At 53.0% G+C, this 19,832-nt stretch overlaps 1 protein-coding gene and 1 long non-coding RNA gene across 5 annotated transcripts in view; one reads left to right on the top strand and one right to left on the bottom strand.

The window, feature by feature from the left end:
* The window catches only part of Slc12a3 (solute carrier family 12 member 3), a 36,708-nt gene extending 20,220 nt beyond the window's left edge, over window positions 1–16,488 (top strand). For 2 of the 4 annotated variants that reach the window (XM_042277299.2, XM_076571683.1), the window contains exons 19-25: window positions 635–717; window positions 2,500–2,601; window positions 3,936–4,047; window positions 7,363–7,449; window positions 8,101–8,236; window positions 9,346–9,413; window positions 16,116–16,488. In XM_042277299.2, coding sequence (XP_042133233.2) covers window positions 635–717; window positions 2,500–2,601; window positions 3,936–4,047; window positions 7,363–7,449; window positions 8,101–8,236; window positions 9,346–9,413; window positions 16,116–16,257 — 730 coding nt within the window. In that variant the 3' untranslated portion in view covers window positions 16,258–16,488. Of the gene's footprint in view, window positions 1–634; window positions 718–2,499; window positions 2,602–3,935; window positions 4,048–7,362; window positions 7,450–8,100; window positions 8,237–9,345; window positions 9,414–13,184; window positions 13,858–16,115 lie in introns of those variants that run through there. The other 2 variants (XM_076571685.1, XM_076571686.1) reach the window with 2 other exon arrangements.
* LOC143273243 (uncharacterized) lies at window positions 10,822–13,987 on the bottom strand. Its single transcript, XR_013051148.1, has 2 exons — window positions 13,851–13,987; window positions 10,822–11,919 (listed from the first exon to the last, which is right to left on the bottom strand). It is a non-coding gene; the product is annotated as an uncharacterized LOC143273243 (long non-coding RNA).
* Window positions 16,489–19,832: the final 3,344 nt, after the last annotated feature.

Here is a 19,832-nt window from a genome sequence, read left to right as displayed (position 1 = left end):
TGTGTGGATTGCTGCTTTTCCACTGCTGCGCCACACAGAGGGAAAGTACCATCAATACACGAGGCTGAGCCTCGAGGCCCTGGGACCTCCATCCGGGTCTGCCGTTAACCCCCTATGGGACTCAGCTGTCACCCCAGCTGCTTAACGCAATTGTGACATGGGGTTGAAAATCTGGCCCCCAGGCTTCCTGCTGCTCCGGTGTCCAAGGCAGTCCAGAGATGTGTAATTGAAGGAATCCGTTGAGGGAGCTTGGCCCAGTGGGCCAGACCCTCAGGGAGGCCTTGGGTTGTCACGTGAGGGAGGCTATTCCTATGTGCACACCTCTTCATCAGTTTACACTTCCGGCCATATAATCCTAGTGCCAGCTTCTCAGTTCCTCACTCTCTGGCCGTGAGGAAGTTGCTCTCACCCCAGGAAAGGTTTTCCTGTGTAAGTGGAAGTTAGAGTCCCCAAGTCCCACTAGTGGCAGAGAGATTGACAATGTCATCCCCAGGAGTGTCACAGATGACTCTCCAGTTCTGCCTGCATACGATACACATAGGGAAACTGAGGCCCACAGACCATCACTTAGACATTGGGTCTCCCGGGAGTCAGGTCACAGGACCAGCGGCTTGACCCCACACCTCCTTTCCAGTGATGCCTTTGACTTCAACTATGGCGTGTGTGTCATGAGGATGCGTGAGGGGCTCAACGTCTCTGAGGTGACGCAGATGCACAGTGAGTACACGCTGCACCTAGCCTGCCCCTGTCAAAAACCAGCGGCTCTTTTAAGCAATGCAAGGAAGACAGGGAAAAATTAAAGAAGTCACCGACTTGTGGATAGCCAGTCCTGAATGGTTCCTTGGAGCCATTGGTTTCCAAACAGAAATGAGACCCAGAATAGGGAAGTGACCAGGTCAAGGTCATGCTTCCAGCTAGGGGCAGACAGGGAACTAGAACTCCCCACGTCACTGTCGGATAACCACGTGGGTGAAGAGGATCTGAGAGAGAAAAGGCGAAGAGGAGGAGGTCAACCATATAGAGACACCACAAGGAAAATACGTAAAGGCCGTGGGCACTGGACCTTCTCGAGATCGCCAGGATGTCCTTGGGGCTCAGAAGAGGAACGTGTTTTCGGCATTTGGAAGCTGCACCTGACTGTGGAGAGTCTCAGTTAGTGATGGTTAGACGTGGGGAAGACAAAGAGAGGTCCGGACCGGCAGACACGCAGGCAGGACTCTGTTCTTTGCTGGCAGGGACATTGTCACCAGGGGCCAAGGACATGCCTTCCCATGGCATCTAGAGAGTAAACATTTATGTAGCCACTGCCACAGAGTCAGCAACCAAGATACTGTGACTGCTCTGGGCCCCTCCCCACCCAGGGTCCTGCCTCTGGGAACAAAGCCGATGCTTATCATGGTGGGCAGGCACACAGGTCACCTCAGACATGAAAGTGTCCTGAGGAGATGGATGCAGGGTGCTCAGAGGCCTCTCTGGGGACAAGACCTGCCTGTTGCTGAGGAGGGTGGAGCTAGAGAGAGATTGGCTCAGGTGGGTCACCCTCTACCCTGAGGTGGTGTGACTTGAGGAGCAAGAGGAAGTCAAAACAGCTGGCTTGGGGTGGGGGGCAGGCGGGAGCCAGGGCAAAGGGAAGCAAGCAGCCTTCAGTTACCCCGGGGAAGAGTGGCGGGGCGGGGGACTTTCTTTTAGCATTAGGGGAGCTCCAGGAGGTGAGGATCCCAGCATCCCAGGCAGGAGGGCCGGTAGCCCAGCTATCCTCATCTTTGTGCAGTTTAAAAAAAATGTTTGACCCAGCGGAGGAAGGCATGGGAGCCAGTGGGCATCAGGGCTAGGCCATCTGTGTCTGTCACGGGTCAGTTCCCCGACTCAGAGGATCAGGCTTCTCTTGTCCTATGGGGATGCTAGTGTCAGAACATCTGGGCACTTGGCCAAGAGTAAATGGCTTTCTCTTGTGACAGCGGTGTCCTAATAACTGAGGTTGGGTTACTGTAGGTTTTGAGTTCCTGTTGAAGACGACCAGCCCAGTGATGAATCTGGGGCTGTGGCCTCAAGGTCCACCCTTGGAAACCCCCCTCTCAGTCATGTTCAAATGCTATCTGCAGAGAGGACTGCATGGTGTCCCCTTCTTTCAGGGGCACCTGCGCTGAGGGGAACTGGCAGCAGGTGCAGGGATGTCCTGCTGCATTTGTGAGGGGCAGAAGAAGGGCAGGTTCCATCTGAACAGGGGTGCTGCAAAGAAGGAAGAGCATTCTCCCAAATAGTCCCCCAGGGTCCTCAGGATCCAGGGAGAGCAGACCAGGGAGCTGGGAATGGGCTCACACAGCACTCTAAGAAACATGGAAAAGGACATTAGCTGTGTCTAGCCAGGCCTGCAGAATGCCTCTGGCCACTGCACGCCCACCTTGGTGACAGAGGCCAGCCCACCTCACTGGGAAAGCCGGCTGTTTGCAGGGGGGTCCTGGCAGAGAGCCTGCTGGCTCAGACCTGCCTCTTCTTCAGCAGCCCCCGAAGCACTGGTCCAGGAGGAGCAGGCCAGCACCATCTTCCAGTCGGAGCAAGGCAAGAAGACCATCGACATCTACTGGCTGTTTGATGATGGAGGTCAGGTCCCCTCAGACCCGTCCCTGTCCCCTGGGACTTTCTGTCTTCCGGGTCTCTGCATCTTCTGACCTGCCCTTCTAGGCTGTGCTTGCTGAGGCCTCTGGTGGGACCCAGAAGCCGACCAAGTGGACAGAGGCCTTAGCCTGTCCTGGTTTTAAAACAGAACCCTCAGCTTTAATGATGCTGCCTTTGATAGAATCAGCAAGAGACCACAGCCCTGCCCCAGCTGAACATTTCAGCCATCTGTGTCTGTGGGTTCCACGTCAGTCAGTCCTGGAACCCATTCTAATACAGATCAAAATAATGAAGAAGGAAAAAAAGCCAGTCACGTCTGTATCAAACATATACAAACTAGTTTCCTGTCACCATTTCCTCCACAATAAACCCCAGGAGCAATTTTCATGGTTCAGGGTTTGTGGCAGGTGTGACAGGAGGTGACCTAGGAGATATGCAAGGCTACGTGCAGGCTCCACATGGATCCTGGGCCACACTGTAGAAGGTATGGGCATCTGAGGACAGGTCCTGATGCCAATTCCCCTGTGGGTATCCGAGAGCCCCTGTGTAGTTCACTGCTGAATGACACCCAGGCAGGCTGGGATGTATGAATCTATGCCCGGCAGCAAGTGTTCTGGTGGGCTAGCCCAATGCAGTCTTTTTCTCCAAAACAGGGAAACTAAGGCACAGAGTAGCACATGCTGGTCGCATGGTGGCTGGGCCTTGGCTGTGTACAGAGAGATGACAGGGAGGGACAGCACCTACTCACTGGTCAGATGTTCAGTGTTCAGGAAATAAATGAAGACCATTCTGATGTTTCCAGGCGAACTCACCACCCTCAGCTCATGAGCCAAGGACTGTGCCAGCTTGCTTATTTAAATTCACCCCATTGGTTGGGTATGCTGTCACACACCTACAATCCCAGCACTTGGGAGGTAGAGGCAGGAGGATCAAGAGTTCAAAGCTGCCCTCAGCTGCATAATAAAACCTTGTCTCACAAAGGCCAAATAACCAGGAGGCAGAGGCAGGCAGATCTCTGAGTTCAAGGCCAACCTGGTCTACAGAGTGAGTTCCAGGACAGCTAGAGCTACCTACACCAAGAAACTCTATCTCAAAAAAAAAAAAAAAAAAAAAAAAAAAAAAGCCTCCCACTTTAGCCAAATAAACCACAGCCCCAACTGAGCGCCATGGTCAGTGGGTTTAGTCTGGTGAGTTCCTCCACTGTGAGGAGCTAAGGTCCACAGTGGGGAGGGTTTCGCTGCGTCAATGTGGGGTGGAAACACACAGAGAGCTCTGTCCTGAGTCTGTTCCTCTTGGCTCCTGGGGATTGTCCCTGACAGGCCTCACCCTCCTCATCCCCTATCTCCTGCACCGCAAGAAGAGATGGGGCAAATGCAAGATCCGGGTGTTTGTTGGGGGCCAGATCAACAGGATGGACGAAGAGAGAAAGGCGTAAGTGGGGACCACGGGGCTGTACTGACCCGCCATCTAGTCTCCCTGAGGCTCCTGACTTCCTGTCCCTGTACCCTCCACCTGTGCCCCTGGGTGGCCCTGAGATTGTCCCAAAGCCCAGGCCAGCTCTCTCCAGCCCACAGCAGTGGTGCCTGGGGCTCAGGCAGGAGCTCTCTCCATTTCCAAAGTGTTGGCTTCCTCTCCGACCTTGAGACGACCCAGGTGCCCTGGTACTTGCTATGATAGGGGCAGGTGGTAAGTGCTGAAATCATGAGACTTTTCACGGACAGACTGGTGTGCAAGGCGGGACAGAGGTAAGTGAAGCAAGATTAGAACCCTTTCTGACACTGACCCCGAGTAGGGATGCCGGCTCACGGAGAGACATGAGGTGGCCTAGGCGGCCAGGAGATGCAGTAGCAAATAATGGGGAAATCACACTCAGTCTGTTGGTGAGAAGGGACCTTTAATTCCCTCTCAGGTCTCTGGCTGATTTGGCAGGAGATCTTGGTGTAAAGCTGGCCTATCCTTGAACTCATTTGCTCTGTCTAAGCAAACAGAGCAAGCCTGACTCACTGGCCTGGCAGGCAATGCCATCACATGGCCAGAATTTGGTGACGCTGTCACCTTTATTTCAGTGTTACCTCTTTCTGGCAACAAGTGTTGTTTCCTGTTTTAATTAAGATAAAATTTGTTTCTGAAATGTATCTTACTTTACCCTTTTTTAATGACTGTAACAAAACACCCGAGGCAGGCTGTCTCATAAAGAAAAGAGGTTCCCTTGGTTCATGGTTCTGGGGTTCAATCAAAGGGCTGCATCTGGTGATGGCCTTCTTGCTGGCAGTGACCTGGTGGGGTGGAAACACACCTATGGTGACATAGGACATCACATGGCAAGATACAGGTAGTGTGTGTGTGTGTGTGTGTGTGTGTGTGTGTGTGTGTGTGTGTGTGTTCATTCCCCTTTTTCTCAAGAAGCCACCAAAGTTCAGTTCAATGATGAGATGCAAACCCAATGACCTGGTCCAATCCTAAACATGTCCTAAACGCCAGAACCAAAGTTCAGTTCAATCATGAGATGCAAACCCAATGACCTGGTCTAATCCTAAACACCAGGACAGGATTCTGTTTCATGATCTCACCCCCACACACCGAGGATTAAATCTTAACCTGAGCTCCTGGGGTAAACAGTATGCAAATCGCAGCACTAAGGCAGAATGTGACTTGTCTTAAATAGACACAGAAGCACACAGAGGTGTGGTCGCGGAGGTGTCCAGCTGGCAGGAGATGTAGGGGAGGGGCTGGACGACGCTGACTTTCCAGGGAGGGGAATTGAGATTAAAGGTCGTACACAAGACCTGCTCAGGCAAATCGGGGCAGTTTGCCCAAAGAGAAGAGCCTGGTGCCGGCTCTAGCACAGGTCCCACGATGCCCCAAGGACAGGATGGGAGGCGACCCCTGACGGGCACCTCGCCTACACCAGAACTTCACCTTCATTCTTCTTCTAGTCCCCCCTGAGTTTGCTGGGGGGGGGGGGAGGGGACTGCAGTTCTGTCCCTGTCTCCTCCCTCCTCCCCATCTTCTCGGTGAGAACTTTACCAATGAAATATCCTTCCTTGGCAAGGCCAAGGGCAGTGCTGAGGACAGCACACCTGGCTTTCAGGACCTACAAAGAGTAAACAGACCAGAAGCCTCTGCGGCAGTCTTGGCTTCCTGTCCCAGCTCTGGGTGGCAGCTGGGTTCCGTGAGGTTGGCTTAGCTCAAGGTGGCCCTGTCAGGTAACAGCATGTCCCTCTCACAGCGGCTATAAAAACCCTTCTGTCTCAACTGCCACTTAGTGGGCTATGTATGCAATCTGCTGTCTCTGTGACCCCAGGCCTGCTGGGCCCCTGCCATGTACCAGGATGAGGCTACACAGCTCTGATTTAAAAACCCTACTTCTGGGAATGTAGCGCAGCTGGTTATGTTTGCTGAACGTGTGCAAAGCCTTGAATGCAACACTCAGAAAGTATGCTGCTAAGTGCCGGGGAAGCGGAGGCAGAATAGTCAGAAGTTCAAGGTCATCCTTAGCTAGAGTGAGTTGGAGGCCAGCCTGAGCAACAGGACACTTAGTTTCAAAAACTAAACCATCTTGGGCAGTGGTGATACCTGCCTTTAATCCCAGCACTTCGGAGGCAGAGGTACATGGACCTCTGAGTTCGAGGCCAGCCTGGTCTACAGATCCAGTTCTAGGACAGTCAGGACTAACAAAGAAAACCTGTCTCAAAAAAACAAAACAAACAAACAAAAAATCAAAAAAAAAAAAAAACAAACAAAGGCCTATGGGCTGAGGGTACTGGAGAGATGGTTCAGCAGTTTATAGTACTTGCTGCCTTTATGCGGTACCCAAGTTGGAGTCCCAGCACCCACACAGGCAACTCACATTGCCTATAACTTTAGCTCCAGGGGCTCTGACGTCTTCTGGCCTTCTCAGACACCCTTACACACATGACATACACACACAGAAAGACACACATAGATGTGTAAATAAAAAATGAATCTTAGAAAAAAAAATGTAAAGTCTCACCCCTAAGTTCAAGAGCCAGCAGGGATCTTGGTGTAGGGGTCCCAGCCTGGGCCTTTAGACTTTCTAGGATGTTCCGTGCTCTCCCAGTCATTTCATCCGCTGCCTTTGCTCACTGGCTTCCCCCTCCAGTGAGTCCGGCAGGCCTCAGCTTGGTGGACACATCACATCTTGGGGACATCACCCAGTCCATGCTTTGCCTAGAGGTTCTGACCCAGAACTGGGCTGGGGTCCACAGGTGTGTTCTGCAAGATACTCGGTGATTCCACCATGGACATTGCTCTGTCCCAGCTCCCTGGGCCTCTCCCAACCTTCACCATGCACCAGGCAGCCAGATGTGAAGTCTTTCCTGACTGCATAGACCACAGGGGGCTTCTCCACTAGATGCCATCTAGCATGCAGCTCCTGGCTTTCTTCTTAGCTCGTGTGTGTTGTTGTCTTGGTCTCTCCCACCTCCCTTCAGTTTCCCTCTTCATCTTCCCCTGCCTTTGACCTTCAGTTCTCAAAGTGTGGCCCGGGACCTAGCAGCATCCTAGGCTTTTCCTGACCAGAGGACCCTTGGGAAATTCTGGTCAAATATTTTTCACATTGCTTACCACCCTCTGACTTACCCCACCCACATTTCTCACCGTCTGGCCACCTCGCCTCCTGCCCGAGCCACATCTGTTCTGCTCACCGCTACACACACCCATCAGGTGTGTAATAAACATCGGGACGAGCGGATACTGTTTTAAAGTTCCGCATCTCTCTTCCAGGATCATTTCTCTTTTGAGCAAGTTCAGACTGGGATTTCATGAAGTTCACGTCCTTCCAGACATCAATCAGAAGCCTCAGGCTGAGCAGTGAGTTCCGTGTTGGGAGTTCCAGACCGAAGGGCCGACTCTGGCCCTCCAGATCCCTCTGCTCGCTGCTCCCTTCTTCCAGCCCCGCTGGTTCCTGTGCTGCTCTTCACATGGGCCGGATACACCGTGCCTCAGGACCTTTGCACGTTTAACTGTTTTTCCACCCAGCGCCTTCCGCCTTGTGTACACAACTGGCTTCAGAAGGGCCATTTCCTTCAGCTAGCAGAGAGGCCTTCCTTACCCGTTATCCCCTGTTGCAGGACTCAGGGCAGATCTTCCTAAAACACCTGCTCATTTGTGTTTATTTGCTTACTACCACCAGCTGAGCAGGAGTTCACTGAGGATGGGGTTCAGTCTTTCTTGCTGACAGTGGGGTAGCAGTGGGGTATTTGGTCCTGAGTAGGCTTGGGAGGGGAGGGTCCGGGTTAGCAGATGATGTGTGAAAATTGGCTGAATGCCAGGCCTAAGTGTCAAGGGCTGAGGCCACACACAGGCCGTGCACTATACCTGACCAAGTTGGATGCTTCGGCCTGAGGAGTATGTCCATGTGTGTGTGTGGGGGGGTGTCCCTACCTTGAGCTTCCTCCAAGTTCCTGGCTCCCCTGGAAACAAGGCCAGGTTGCCCAGCCTCACCTGTACTTTCCTTTCTAGCACCAAGCGGTTTGAGGACATGGTTGCACCCTTCCGCCTGAATGACGGCTTCAAGGATGAGGCCACTGTCGCTGAGATGAGGCGGGACTGTCCCTGGAAGATCTCAGATGAGGAGATTAACAAGAACAGAATTAAGGTGCAAGAGAGGGAAGGGGCGCACCAGGGTCTGGGGCCCCAGCTGTGAGTCCCATTCTGAGCTTCGGGAGTCCCCACTTGGCCCACCCCTGCCATCCCTCCCCAGTGTCTGAGATGTCCTTGGGTCACATGCGAGGGCTGAACCGTAACATCATGGATCCCCATGCTGTCCTTGGTGGGGAGACCTGTCCTCCCGGTGTGTAAATGGTGCTGGCCGCTGCTGGGTTAGAGTCCTTCTTCCAGAGCTGTATATGCGGCCGGGGAGGCTCTTTTGACATTGGCTGCAGTGGCATTTTTAGGTGAATGAATAAACGGAAGGGCCAGGCACCCAGGGGCAGATCTCACTTTTCCTCTCAGTATTCTACATCAGTGGCCCTGAATCAGGGGCCATTTGCCACCCTCCCCCAGGTAGGGACATTTGTCAACTGTCTAGAGATATTTTTGGAGGTCACAACTCAAGGGATGCATGCTACAGCTATTACATATTCCATAGAAACCAGGAGCGCTGAAAAATGCCTACAAGGCACAGGGCAGCCCTCACAACAAAGAATTGGGCATCTGTGATGTCCACGGTGAGACAGTGAGAGCCCCAGACTGGGCCAACTCACTCACCTCGGGTTCCTTTCTCTACACTGAGTATCCATCCACTTTCAGGTCCCAGGAGTTGACCTCATTTCTGAGGGACCTAAGATGGCCTTAGGTTTAGGTGTGTCCCCCAGCCCACACACCCAGGGACTTTGGAGATTTGCCCAGCCTGGCACCAGCTGGCTCTCCAGAAATAAGCAAGGTGTCTAAAGCTGGTCCTCTCAAAGTCTGTCACTGGTGGCCTACACCTGCTCTAAAAAGTCCCCTGGTCTTTATACTGTGGGTCTTCTGGGTACATGCCCTTTGCCTGGTACTGAGTCAAGTTAGCCCATTTGACCTCCTCCACGTCCCCTGGGGTGGACATGATCATACCCACTTTTCAGAGGGCCACACTGAAGCTCAGGGAGGCTCTCCTGGGGCTGGGGAGTCAGGAATTGTTGAGGGGAGTAATTCTGTGCCCAGCTGACCTGGGGGTGAGGTGCTGTTGGAGAGGTAGGAAGTGACCTTGGCTTTCCTTGGCCCCAGTCCCTTCGGCAGGTGAGGCTGAATGAGATTCTGCTGGACTACTCTCGGGATGCGGCTCTGATCATCCTGTAAGTCACATCTGGCTGGAGGGAGGAGTGGCCAGTTGGGATGAGGGGTGGCCTGTTGGGATGAGGAGTGGCCTGTTGGGATGAGGGGTGGCCTGTTGGGAGGAGGGGTGGCCTGTTGGGATGAGGAGTGGCCTGTTGGGAGGAGGGGTGGCCTGTTGGGATGAGGAGTGGCCTGTTGGGAGGAGGCGTGGCCTGTTGAGATGAGGGGTGGCCTGTTGGGATGAGGGGTGGCCTGTTGAGATGAGGGGTGGCCAGTTGGGATGAGGGGTGGCCTGTTGGGATGAGGGGTGGCCTGTTGGGATGAGGAGTGGCCTGTTGAGATGAGGGGTGGCCTGTTGGGATGAGGAGTGGCCTGTTGGGAGGAGGCGTGGCCTGTTGGGAGGAGGCGTGGCCTGTTGGGATGAGGGCAGCTGCTCAGAGGGGCCCAGAACGCTGCAGACTCAGCCTGGTGGATTCTCAGAAAACATGGCCACTCCAATGTCTGCCTCATGGCGCTGGCCTGAGGGCCAGCTGGCAGGTCACAGGCCTCGTGTGTCCCAGGCATTGCTGATCTTCCTTGCTGTCTCTTGTGTACTCCTTTTCCTGCCAAACAGGCTTGGCAAATGGAGGCAGCTCCTCCCTTCAGAAGCCAGTGAGTGTGTCTCTTAGCTTGGAAATTGCCCAACCCTTATTGGCTATCTGCCGTCCCTTAATGATTTGAGTGTCCAATCTGGACAACAAGAATGGAAGCTGCTCCGGCCACACTGTCCCCCTGGACCTACACTCACCCCACGCTGCCCTCTGATGTAAGCCATGGCTGAGCAAGTGGACAGGGACAGTGGCAAGGAGGGGTCTCCATGTGGCTCTAATCTCTGAGGCCGGTAATAAGAGCATGGCCAGCCAAGGCCTTCAAATCTGTAGCTTAGGGTAACACAGATTTTGATAAGGCTCTTCCCACGCTTGCTGGGGGCCAAGCACTCTGTCTGCTCAGACAGGACATTTCATTTGTAGGGGCTTCTACCACATGAGAACATAAAGCCCCCAGCCTAACATATGGAGCTTGCGTTGAAACCCCAGATGGGACTCACAGCAGGGATCCTTCTACCTCTGCCTCCCTGGCAGTCAGCAACTATGGACTTGTCAAGAGGTGGCCTTCTTTTCAAGGCGTGTTCTGATATGGGGTCTTATTCCTAAAACCCCGAGGTGTGTCGAGGAGGAAGGCCAGGGTCAGTCTTACTTGATAATGAGATGGTCACTGTCATGCACAGATGACAGGTGACAGCTTTCAACAGTGTCCTTTTCAGTGTGCATGAGTCTAAACATCCTGGCAGACCGGCCAAGTGTTACCTGCTCTGGAGAGCAAACCCGTATCTGCTGATACAAGTGCTGCAGTAGGGTTTCTATTGCTGTGAGAATCCACAACCAAAAGCAAGTTGGAGAGGAAACGTTTATTTCAACCCACAGCTTGTAAGTCTGTCATCCAGGGAAGTCAGGGCAGGAACTCAAAAGCAGGAACCTAGAGGCAGGAGCTGATGCAGAGACCATGGAGGGGTGCTGCTGACTGGCTTGCTCTTCCTGGCTTGCTCACTCTGCTTTCTTATAGCACCCATAACTACCAGCCCAGGGATGGCACTGCCCACATGGCCTAGGCCTTCCCACATCAATTATTAATCAAGAAAATGCCCTGCCTGCTCACAGGCCAGTCTGCTGAGGACATTTTCTCAATTGTGCTCATCTCAAAAAACTGACTCTACCTTGTGTCAAGTTGACCAAAAGCTGACCAAAGACTAACCAGGGCAGCAGTAGGGGTGGCAAAGGATGTTTATCTCCTTCAGAGAGGCCTCAAACTTAGCACTCTAGTGGGTTTAGAGTGCACAAGACTCGAGAATGGTCCATTCCCAACCTGGTTGCCCCCTAGACTCCATAGGCCATATTTGACACTGGATCCACAAGAAGACACTGCCACCAAGGAGCCCCTTGAGGGTGACATGAGGAAATAGAGTCTCTACTTCAGACAGAAATACTCCCTTTTCAGGAGACACCAGCATTGTTCCCTGCAGGCAGCGTAAGTGCCCCTTTGAGAAGATCAACATGGCAAACGGGCAAAGACCAAAAATGCCCCAGCCTTCTAGCAGATAAGCAGAAGGGTGACAGGTGAAGGCTGAGGGCAAACACTGCGGGACCGTGACTGAGCACGCCCTCAGAACCCCCATTCCCGAGGGTCTGGCCCTTCAGCCCTGTCTGCAGGCCCACAGGGGTCAAACGGCACCAGCCAGTTCCTCAGCATGGAAGGCAATGGCGCTATAACTCTACCACAGAGTACGGTCAGCAGCTAAAGGTTAGAGTATGTCCCAGGCCAGACTGTGGGGACAAGGGGTGTGTCTTCTTGGACAGTACTCAAACACTTCTCAGAGAATGTTCCGAAGGCAGTGTTGGGCCCAGGGTGTGGCCCAAGTCAGAGTACAAGTGTAGTTCCAGCCACTCACTCAGCCAAGGTTCAGGAATCATGTCTTTCATTCACTCGGAACTGTAACAAAATACCACACACCGGGTTAGTTGTAAGCAACAGGAGCTCATTTCTCTGAACATTTCTCCATAGTTCTGAAGGATGGAGGTCTAATATGAAAGTATTAGCAAATTTAGTATCTGGTAAAGCCAGCCTTCTGGTCATAGACTCACAAGTCACTGTGAGGTCCCTTGTCCTCACATGACGGAACTCTCTAGAGCCGTGTTGTAAAGAGAGCACTAACCTCTCGGCCTGATCACCTCCCCAAACCTCCAGCTCCTGAAACTCTTGCCCATTGCCCTCTAAGCACAGAGGGAAGCATTTCAACGGGGTGAATTTTAGCTGGTCATGCCTATTCAGACCACAGCAAATGGCTTACTGACTTTGTTCCTGCGAATCACTTCATATGTATCCAAGGATTCATGGTGTCCTGTGTAGAGTGGCGGCCAAGATCTCAGACAGATTAGCACCAAAGCACAGAGATCTGAGCTGAAGCAACTGCCAGTCCTTCCCTGGGCCACCCCAGAGGACACCAGGCCCCACACATGCTTTTCCTCAAGGGCTTGGGCTCCCTGTATTCAGCTCGCAGCCAGCCAATGAATGGGGCCCTACACAGGAAGTTACCAAGCTGAATTCTGCCTTGAAATGCCCTCCTATGTGGCTCACAGCATTGAAAAGGAGTCCAGACTGTGACAGCCAGTGTGGACCAGGTGTGGACCCTCCTAGTGTAGGGCCCAGTGTGGCAACACTTCCGGTCAGGTGACGCCCATTGTGTCTGAGCAATTCCCAGGGCCTGCAGAAGATCATGTTCTCCTACTGAGAAATTGCTGAGGACGGGATTTGCTTTATTGCCCACACCTCTCAGAGAATGTTCCAAAGGCAGTGTGGGCCCAGGGTGTGGCCCAAGTCAGAGTACAAGGCGGTGGAGGTGGCTTTATCCCCGATGCGCCAAGACCTCTAACCAGGTGGGGACCTGAGGTGTGAACTCTCCAGAGGAGAAGCTGCCGCTTCCCCAGGGCTTTAAAGAAGCAGGCTTGCAATTATGGCCGGCTGTTAGCTCACTGTGTAACCTTGGAAAGGACGCCCAGGCCTCTCTAGCCTTGGTTTCTCTAATGACCACTGAAGCAGGCTTCAAGGTTCCCTTTCATGGTGCTGCGACACCCCCCCCCCCACACACACACACTTATTTGCTATTAAAATGAACCTATCTCTCAGGGGCCCTGTGATGAGAAAGTTTACCTGAGTGGCACCTCTCCCTGCCTTTCCCTTCTACCCCAAAACTACAGAAGTCAAACGCCCACCAGCCAGTCTCGGCAGGATTAGCCAAGGAGAGCAACGATAGTGTATCCAGTCACCCTGGAGATGACACCTGCACAAACTCCACCCTAGACAGCAGCTGCAGCTGTCAACAGGGCCCCAGCTCCTGGACCAACTCCTTGGGGCTCGACAGAGCAGCTGCGTGTGTGTGTGTGTGTGTGTGTGTGTGTGTGTGTGTGTGTGTGTGTGTGTGTGTGTGGCAACTCTCCAAGCTGGAGACTAGCCCAGGTTTCTCAAGGTGTAGTTGAGGTCAGCCTCTTTAGACCCGGGAACCCTAGAAATGCAAATTGTACAGTCTCTCCCAGAAGGGGGCCGGGGAGGGGCTCAGGACCCCTGTCACCAGATATTCTAAGGACAACAAACAGACAGCAATCCCCTCTGGGACCAGGTGCAATGGCCATCTAGTCTGGTGTTGGTTGCAGGCAGAACCTGGCTGTCTATCTACTCATCGGTGGTTTATCTGATGAAGCACCCCCACACCGCCACCCACGTGTGAGCACAGCTACACCTGCACAGGTGTTGAGCTGGCACAGGAACCAGCCCCACAGCCTCTGTTCCTGGGGAGACCAGATACCCCCTTTCCCTGTAGGGGTTCCCTCCTCAATGCCAAAGAGTAATTACTAAGGAGTACTCACCACCAGCAGACGTGCGAGGATACTGTAGGTATGGGTCTTGCTGCTTTCAAGAATCATCACTAACTGTTCCTCGAGATGAGGACACTGCCATAGGAACTGAGTCCTCTGATCAGGACCTTCCGGATGGGGAGCCGACGGGCGCTCAGCCTGCCACCATTGGCTCTGTTCAGGGACTTAACTTCTGGCTCTAACATTGTCCTAACATTGCCTTGCAATTTCGAACAGAAGTTGTTTTGTTCCCGGTTTTTGTTCTAAAGATAAGGAGAGCACATCCTGTTGGCAAGAGCAAGCATGTCATTGGCGGGTGCTTGAGTGAGCTAAAGCTGCCGTCCCTGGGACAGGGCCACAGGCTCCACTGAGGGAGGGAACTTGATGCCCAGGCATACTGTAGGAACCCTGAGTGTTTGCGGGCTCTGAAATGGCAGGCACCTGTGCCCTGTGGCCTTTAAAGCTGGTGAATTGGGTTCCCAAAGACAATGCAGCATCTCGCGGATGGCAGCGTCCTGGGCCTCAGGCGTGCCCGTGAAGTCTAAACTTGGCCGTTCTCCTCTCCTGTCCTCTTTCCACGGACTGTCACCAAATGCTTTCGAAGGAAGATGACAGCTGCTTTGTGACACAGACGTCCTTGTTCCCATGCACCTCTCCTGCTCCTTGGGTCCTCACTTTTTAAATACAGGGCAGTGGCTGTCCCTCTGGTGCTATGACCCTGCATTTTAGTTAGTGGTCACAGGCTCTTAGTGGGCGTGTGAGGTTGTAGCAAGTAGACGCAGCTGGCAGAAAGGTCCAGAGACCTGGCTGGGGGCCCAGCTCTAGCACCTGCACCCTGTGTGTGCCCACAGACAGCCCACAAGGGTAGTACCTCTCACTTTACAGAACCCTGAGGCTCAGGGCCGGTCAGGCACTTTGCCAAAGCCACGTGGCTGAGGACATGGCAAGCCAGATTCTGAACTCTGAACCGCAGTTCCAATCTGCCTGGCTGGCTGTTCCTGCTGGCCTGCCCTGCCACTGGGCACTGTCCACCGCTGGGCTAGGCTAAAGCTCAGACGAAACAGTGCCTGTGGAGGACTGGTAGATCTCCAAGTCCCATGTAAGCACTGGTGTCCCAACTCCATGCACCACAGCTGGTTCTGTGGGAGGCTGTATTTCCCAGAAGCTGAATCCTAGGCACTGACTGGTACATGGTCCCAGAGCATCATTAGAATCGTTAAGATGGCAGGAAAGTCACTTTCTGATCTAAACAGGCAAACATGACTGAACAGCATTCTAGGACATCTTGTTATTTGCATGGTGTTGTGCAATCGGGACAATGGGGCCCCGAGAGGCCATGCTGGAGTCTGCCCTGACACCCTCCCTTGGCCAGGGGGCAGGACCAGGGCATGCAGGTCCATCACACAAGCACATCATACTGTGGCGCTGGAAAGGCAAGCCTGGCATGGTGCTAGTGACCCCATGGGGTGGCCTCTCACTCAGCAAACGCCTTCTGAACCTGCCTCTCTCAGAGTGTATTCTGGGCACAGAAGGGAGAGGCCAGGTAAACTCAACCTGCAGGTAGATATATTGGGACACATATTCTAATGGGGGACACAGACAACAAAGCAATACAATTAAAGATGCCCTTAAGATTGGGAAGGGCTGTGAAAACAGTCAAATGGGGATTGGGTGGGAAGGTGTGGTCAATGAGAGGAGCTGCCCTCGAGCAAAAATCTGGATGATTCCAAGGAGCCACCCAGAGCTGGGCATGGTCATTTCCCAAGTGTCAAGAGCATCAACAGCAAAGGTCCTGAGGCAGGAGCAGGCTTGGCATTTGTCACTGTGGCAATTCAGCAGTGAGTAGGGCTAAGTGAGGTTGGAAGGGTTGGAGGGGACTGGATCATAGGGTGTGTGCAGGCCATGGGTCTGCTGCTTAGAAATACTTTGTGGCTCAAGGTATTCTGAGGAACTCTGTGAAGGACAGCAGCGAGGTCTTAAAGTGAGTGGGAAGGAGGCCGGGCATTACATGCCTTTAATCCCAGCACTCGAGAGGCAGAGGCAGGTAAATCTCTGTGAGTTCGAGGCCAGCCTGGTCTACAAAGTGAGTTCCAGGATAGGCTCCAAAAAAAGCTACACAGAGAAACCCTGTCTGGAAAAACCAAAAAAAAAAAAAAGTGAGTGGGAAGGAACCATGAGCAAGCAGGAAGCTGATGGACTGTTTAGAGAACAAGGCCTGGGCTGGGCTGTGTGGGGAAGCCCTGGGTAATTTCTCTGCTGCTACTCTTCCTCCTACAGCACCTTGCCCATCGGAAGGAAGGGGAAGTGCCCCAGTTCACTGTACATGGCCTGGCTGGAGACCCTGTCCCAGGACCTCAGACCTCCCGTCGTCCTTATACGAGGCAACCAGGAGAATGTGCTCACCTTTTATTGCCAGTGATACCCAGTGTTCCTGCCCAGAGCCGAGGGTGTGGGGGTGGAGTCAGAACTCACCCTCTCCAGCTCCGAGTCCTGCTTCAGACTGACTGATTCATCACATCTGCTGGTCCCCTGCAGAAGATGGTGTGTTTCCAAACTGGCTGAACCCCGACAGATACGCCTTCTGGGCCTTGACGTTGCTTGGAAGTCTCTGGAAGATTCTATCTCTTTTTAAAAAGCTTTTTCTTGATGACGAAGTAGTAAACTGCAGTCTTTGATTTGTATGTGAACTGAGTCCCAGCACTGGGTGTACATCTTAGCAGTCTCTCCAGACCATCGGGGCAACCATGCCCAAACCTGTCTCCTTCTCCCAGACAGGAGAGTGGGAGCCCGCCCTGGGGACCTGTGCTGAGCTCCGAGGACCACAGGGTCCTCTGAGCCTGCACGGCAATGCACGTATCTTCAGCCCTGTTGCTTTTCAGTGACGGCGTCTAGGTGTTCTCACTGGTTATTTAGCCCAGGGTTGCTAAGGTTCTCTGATTACACAGTCCATGGTTTTCCTGGGGACTCCGGAACTGACCGGAAGCATCAAATCGCAAAGCAGTATTCTCACTCTAGGGGACACCCTCCAGATTCTCTCTCTCTCTCTCTCTTTCTCTCTCTCTCTCTTCCTCTCTCTCTCTCTCTCTCTCTCTCTCTCTCTCTCTCTCTCTCTCTCTCTCCTCTCTCCCTCTCTTTCTCCATCCTTCCCTACTTCCCTCTTTTTCTCTTTCCTTCCTTCTGACAGAGTCTCATGTAGTCCAGGTTGGATTTGAACTTGCTCTGTAACCAAGAACAGCTTCGAACTTCTGATTCTCCTGCCTCTACTCCAGAGTGCTGGGATTCCAGGCACATGCCTGGAGTTTTATGTGGTGCTAGGGATCAAACCTACAGCTTTATGGCTACCAGGCAAGTACTCTACCAGCTACGGTGCCCAACCTGTCTCTTTTCTGCTTCTTTTGAAGGTTGGTTGTAATCTCCTAGATGATTTCCAGACCCACTCATGGGCAGTGATCGATGATTTGAAAAATGGGTTTCATTTCCACAGGTTGTGTGTAGGGCCTGTGCTGGATAGTTTCTTTGTTTGAGGTTTTGTTTTGTTGGTCAATTTGACACAAGCTGGGGCCATCTAGGAAGAAACTGCAATTGAGAAAATGCCTCCCTCTGACTGGCCTGTGGTGACTGATGTGGGAGCACCTAGCTCTCCATGTTGCATTATCACCCCTGGGCAGATGGACCTGGGTTGTATAAGGAAGCAGACTGAGCAAGCCACGGGAACTGGCCAGTAAGAAGTGCTCCTCCGTGGCCTCTGCTTCATTTCCTGCCTTGAGTTCCCGCCCTGACTTCACTTCACGATGAACTGTAAGCTGTAAGATGAAATAAACCTTTTTCTCCCCAAGTTGCTTTTGGTCATGGTGTTTCTCACAGCGACAGAGACCCTGACTCAGCCTGGATGCTGCTTCTGTCCCTGCCTGAGTGACAGGAGTGCCCAGAAAGACAGACAAGAAGGCCGAGATTCAAGGACCCTAGTGGTTTAAAAGGGGAAGCAGAGGGGACATGAAGATGGCAAGATGGGTCAAGGAAGAAAGGAAGGAACAGAGGTGGCCCAGAGCTGAGGGGTCCACCCGCCCAGGTGAGAGAGAGCAGGTTGGCAGAAGGCCAGGAGCGTCAAGGTGATGTAGGGCAGTGGCGGGAGCTGGCAGATGGTAAAAAGACTTACACCAGCTCCAGGGAGTGTGTGGAGACGCTGCAGGTTCGGTCCCTAAGAATGGTGGCTGCTGAGGTGGAAGTGTGGGACAAACGTGAGCACGCATTGAGCATGGGGCACAGGGACAGGTGTTGGACACCAAATCAAAACGGGCTTTGCTCTCTTGGCAGGCAGAGGCAGAAGTCCAGCTGTTTGGGGAGGTCAGATGGTCAGTTGGCATAGAAATATTTACCCCTGTTTGTTTACACCCGGCCTCTCCCACACCCACCTGCAGTCAGTCCGTGGGGAGCACACAGGCCTCAGCCTCCTGACGCTGTCCAGCATGTGGGAGCTCTCCTCCACTGAAAAGGAGGCTGAGTACAAAGATCCATGACGCGGCCACCTGAGAACTTGGATCTGAGTTTCTGATACTCTCCATTGTGTGACTTCAGATGTGCAGTCCCAATCTCTCTGGGGCTCTGTTTACAAAGCGGAAGAATTGGGCCGCAGTAGGTGTCCCCAGACAGTTTACCCAGCAGTTTACCAAAGAGTTTCTAGAGCAGGGACGGGCAGGTGGGGACAGGTGGACATTCCTTTGTCCCCCACCTCCCCTCCATACCCACTTCTTCCTGCTTCCTTGCTGTGGGGCTTTGGGTCAGGTCAAAGTGTCCCAGTCCCCTGTGAGGCGAGTCCAGTGCCCATTGCATTATTCCTTCTGCCTCTGGGTAACAAAATGCTTCACACTTATAAAAAAAGATTTGAATTGTTGTTTTTAACCATGTGTGTGTATGTGTGTCCCGGTGTGGGTATGCACAAAGGAGTGCAGAGGCGAGAGGTGAAGAGTCCCCTGGAACTGGAGTTACAGACACTTGGAAACTAAGCCGCCTGATAGGTTTGTCGGGAACCACACGCGGGTCTTCTGGAAGAGCAGTGCATTCTCCTAAGAGCCATCCCACCAGCTGGTTCCTACATTTTAGAGCCAGATCATTTTAAACCCCCGATCAAGGCTTTTGTTAAAGATGCTTTTGTTTTGATGCTGCCACAGGGGGATAAAACAGGGCGACTCCAGCTCTAGCCTCAGGATGCTGGAACTTTCACTCCCCTCCCCCACCCCGCAGGTCACTGCTCCACTAAGTTCTCAGTCTCCCCCCTCAGCATTTTAGCCTCCAGAGTGGTGGTGCCTTCCTTCGGCTCCCAGACAGACTTCTTGTGGCTTTGAAGTAAGTACAGTCCACTTTTCACTCTGTAGTCCTGCCACTTCCCCGGTCCAAGGCTTCGCCTCATCAGCCCATAGGGAGTCCCCCTCAGAACTGAATTCCTTTTCAAGCATCTGCCTGACCACCCCACTGTGGCCAGGCTGAGGTGGGTTTCACAGAAATGAGACCCGATGGAATGTTCCAGAAGAACCACCTGCCTGGGAAGCCCCTAACGCAGATGCAAAGCAGCCAGATTGACCCCACCCAGCTCAGGCAGTCAGCAAACAATGCTTCAGGAATGTTCACCGAACGTGGAAGCCCAGACACTGGCCGGATTGCTAATAACCCAACCTATGGGTTGTTTAATTTTGTGGCTGAAGACACAAATGCCAAGGAAGAACCTGCTTCCTGAAGCACATCATAGCAATTCACTTTCTGAAAACACAGAGGAGAGCCCCTGGCTGGGCGGCCTCCAAAGGGAAGTCATCTGGGTAAAGGCAGTGTCACATGGTTTAAAAAACAAAAACAAGTGCTTCTGAGAGCTGCAAAGGAAATGTTCCGGTAGCAAAAGATACAAAGCCAAGCAAGGGAGAATATGATAAAGAAAAGAGACTCAGAGAGCCCGGTGTGTTGGCCCATGCTGTAAGCCCAGCTCTTGGGAGGCTGGGGCAGGAG

Source organism: Peromyscus maniculatus, chromosome 5 (genome assembly GCF_049852395.1).
Source record: "Peromyscus maniculatus bairdii isolate BWxNUB_F1_BW_parent chromosome 5, HU_Pman_BW_mat_3.1, whole genome shotgun sequence".
Classification (NCBI taxonomy): domain Eukaryota; kingdom Metazoa; phylum Chordata; class Mammalia; order Rodentia; family Cricetidae; genus Peromyscus; species Peromyscus maniculatus.
This window is presented reverse-complemented; position numbering and strand designations above follow the sequence as displayed.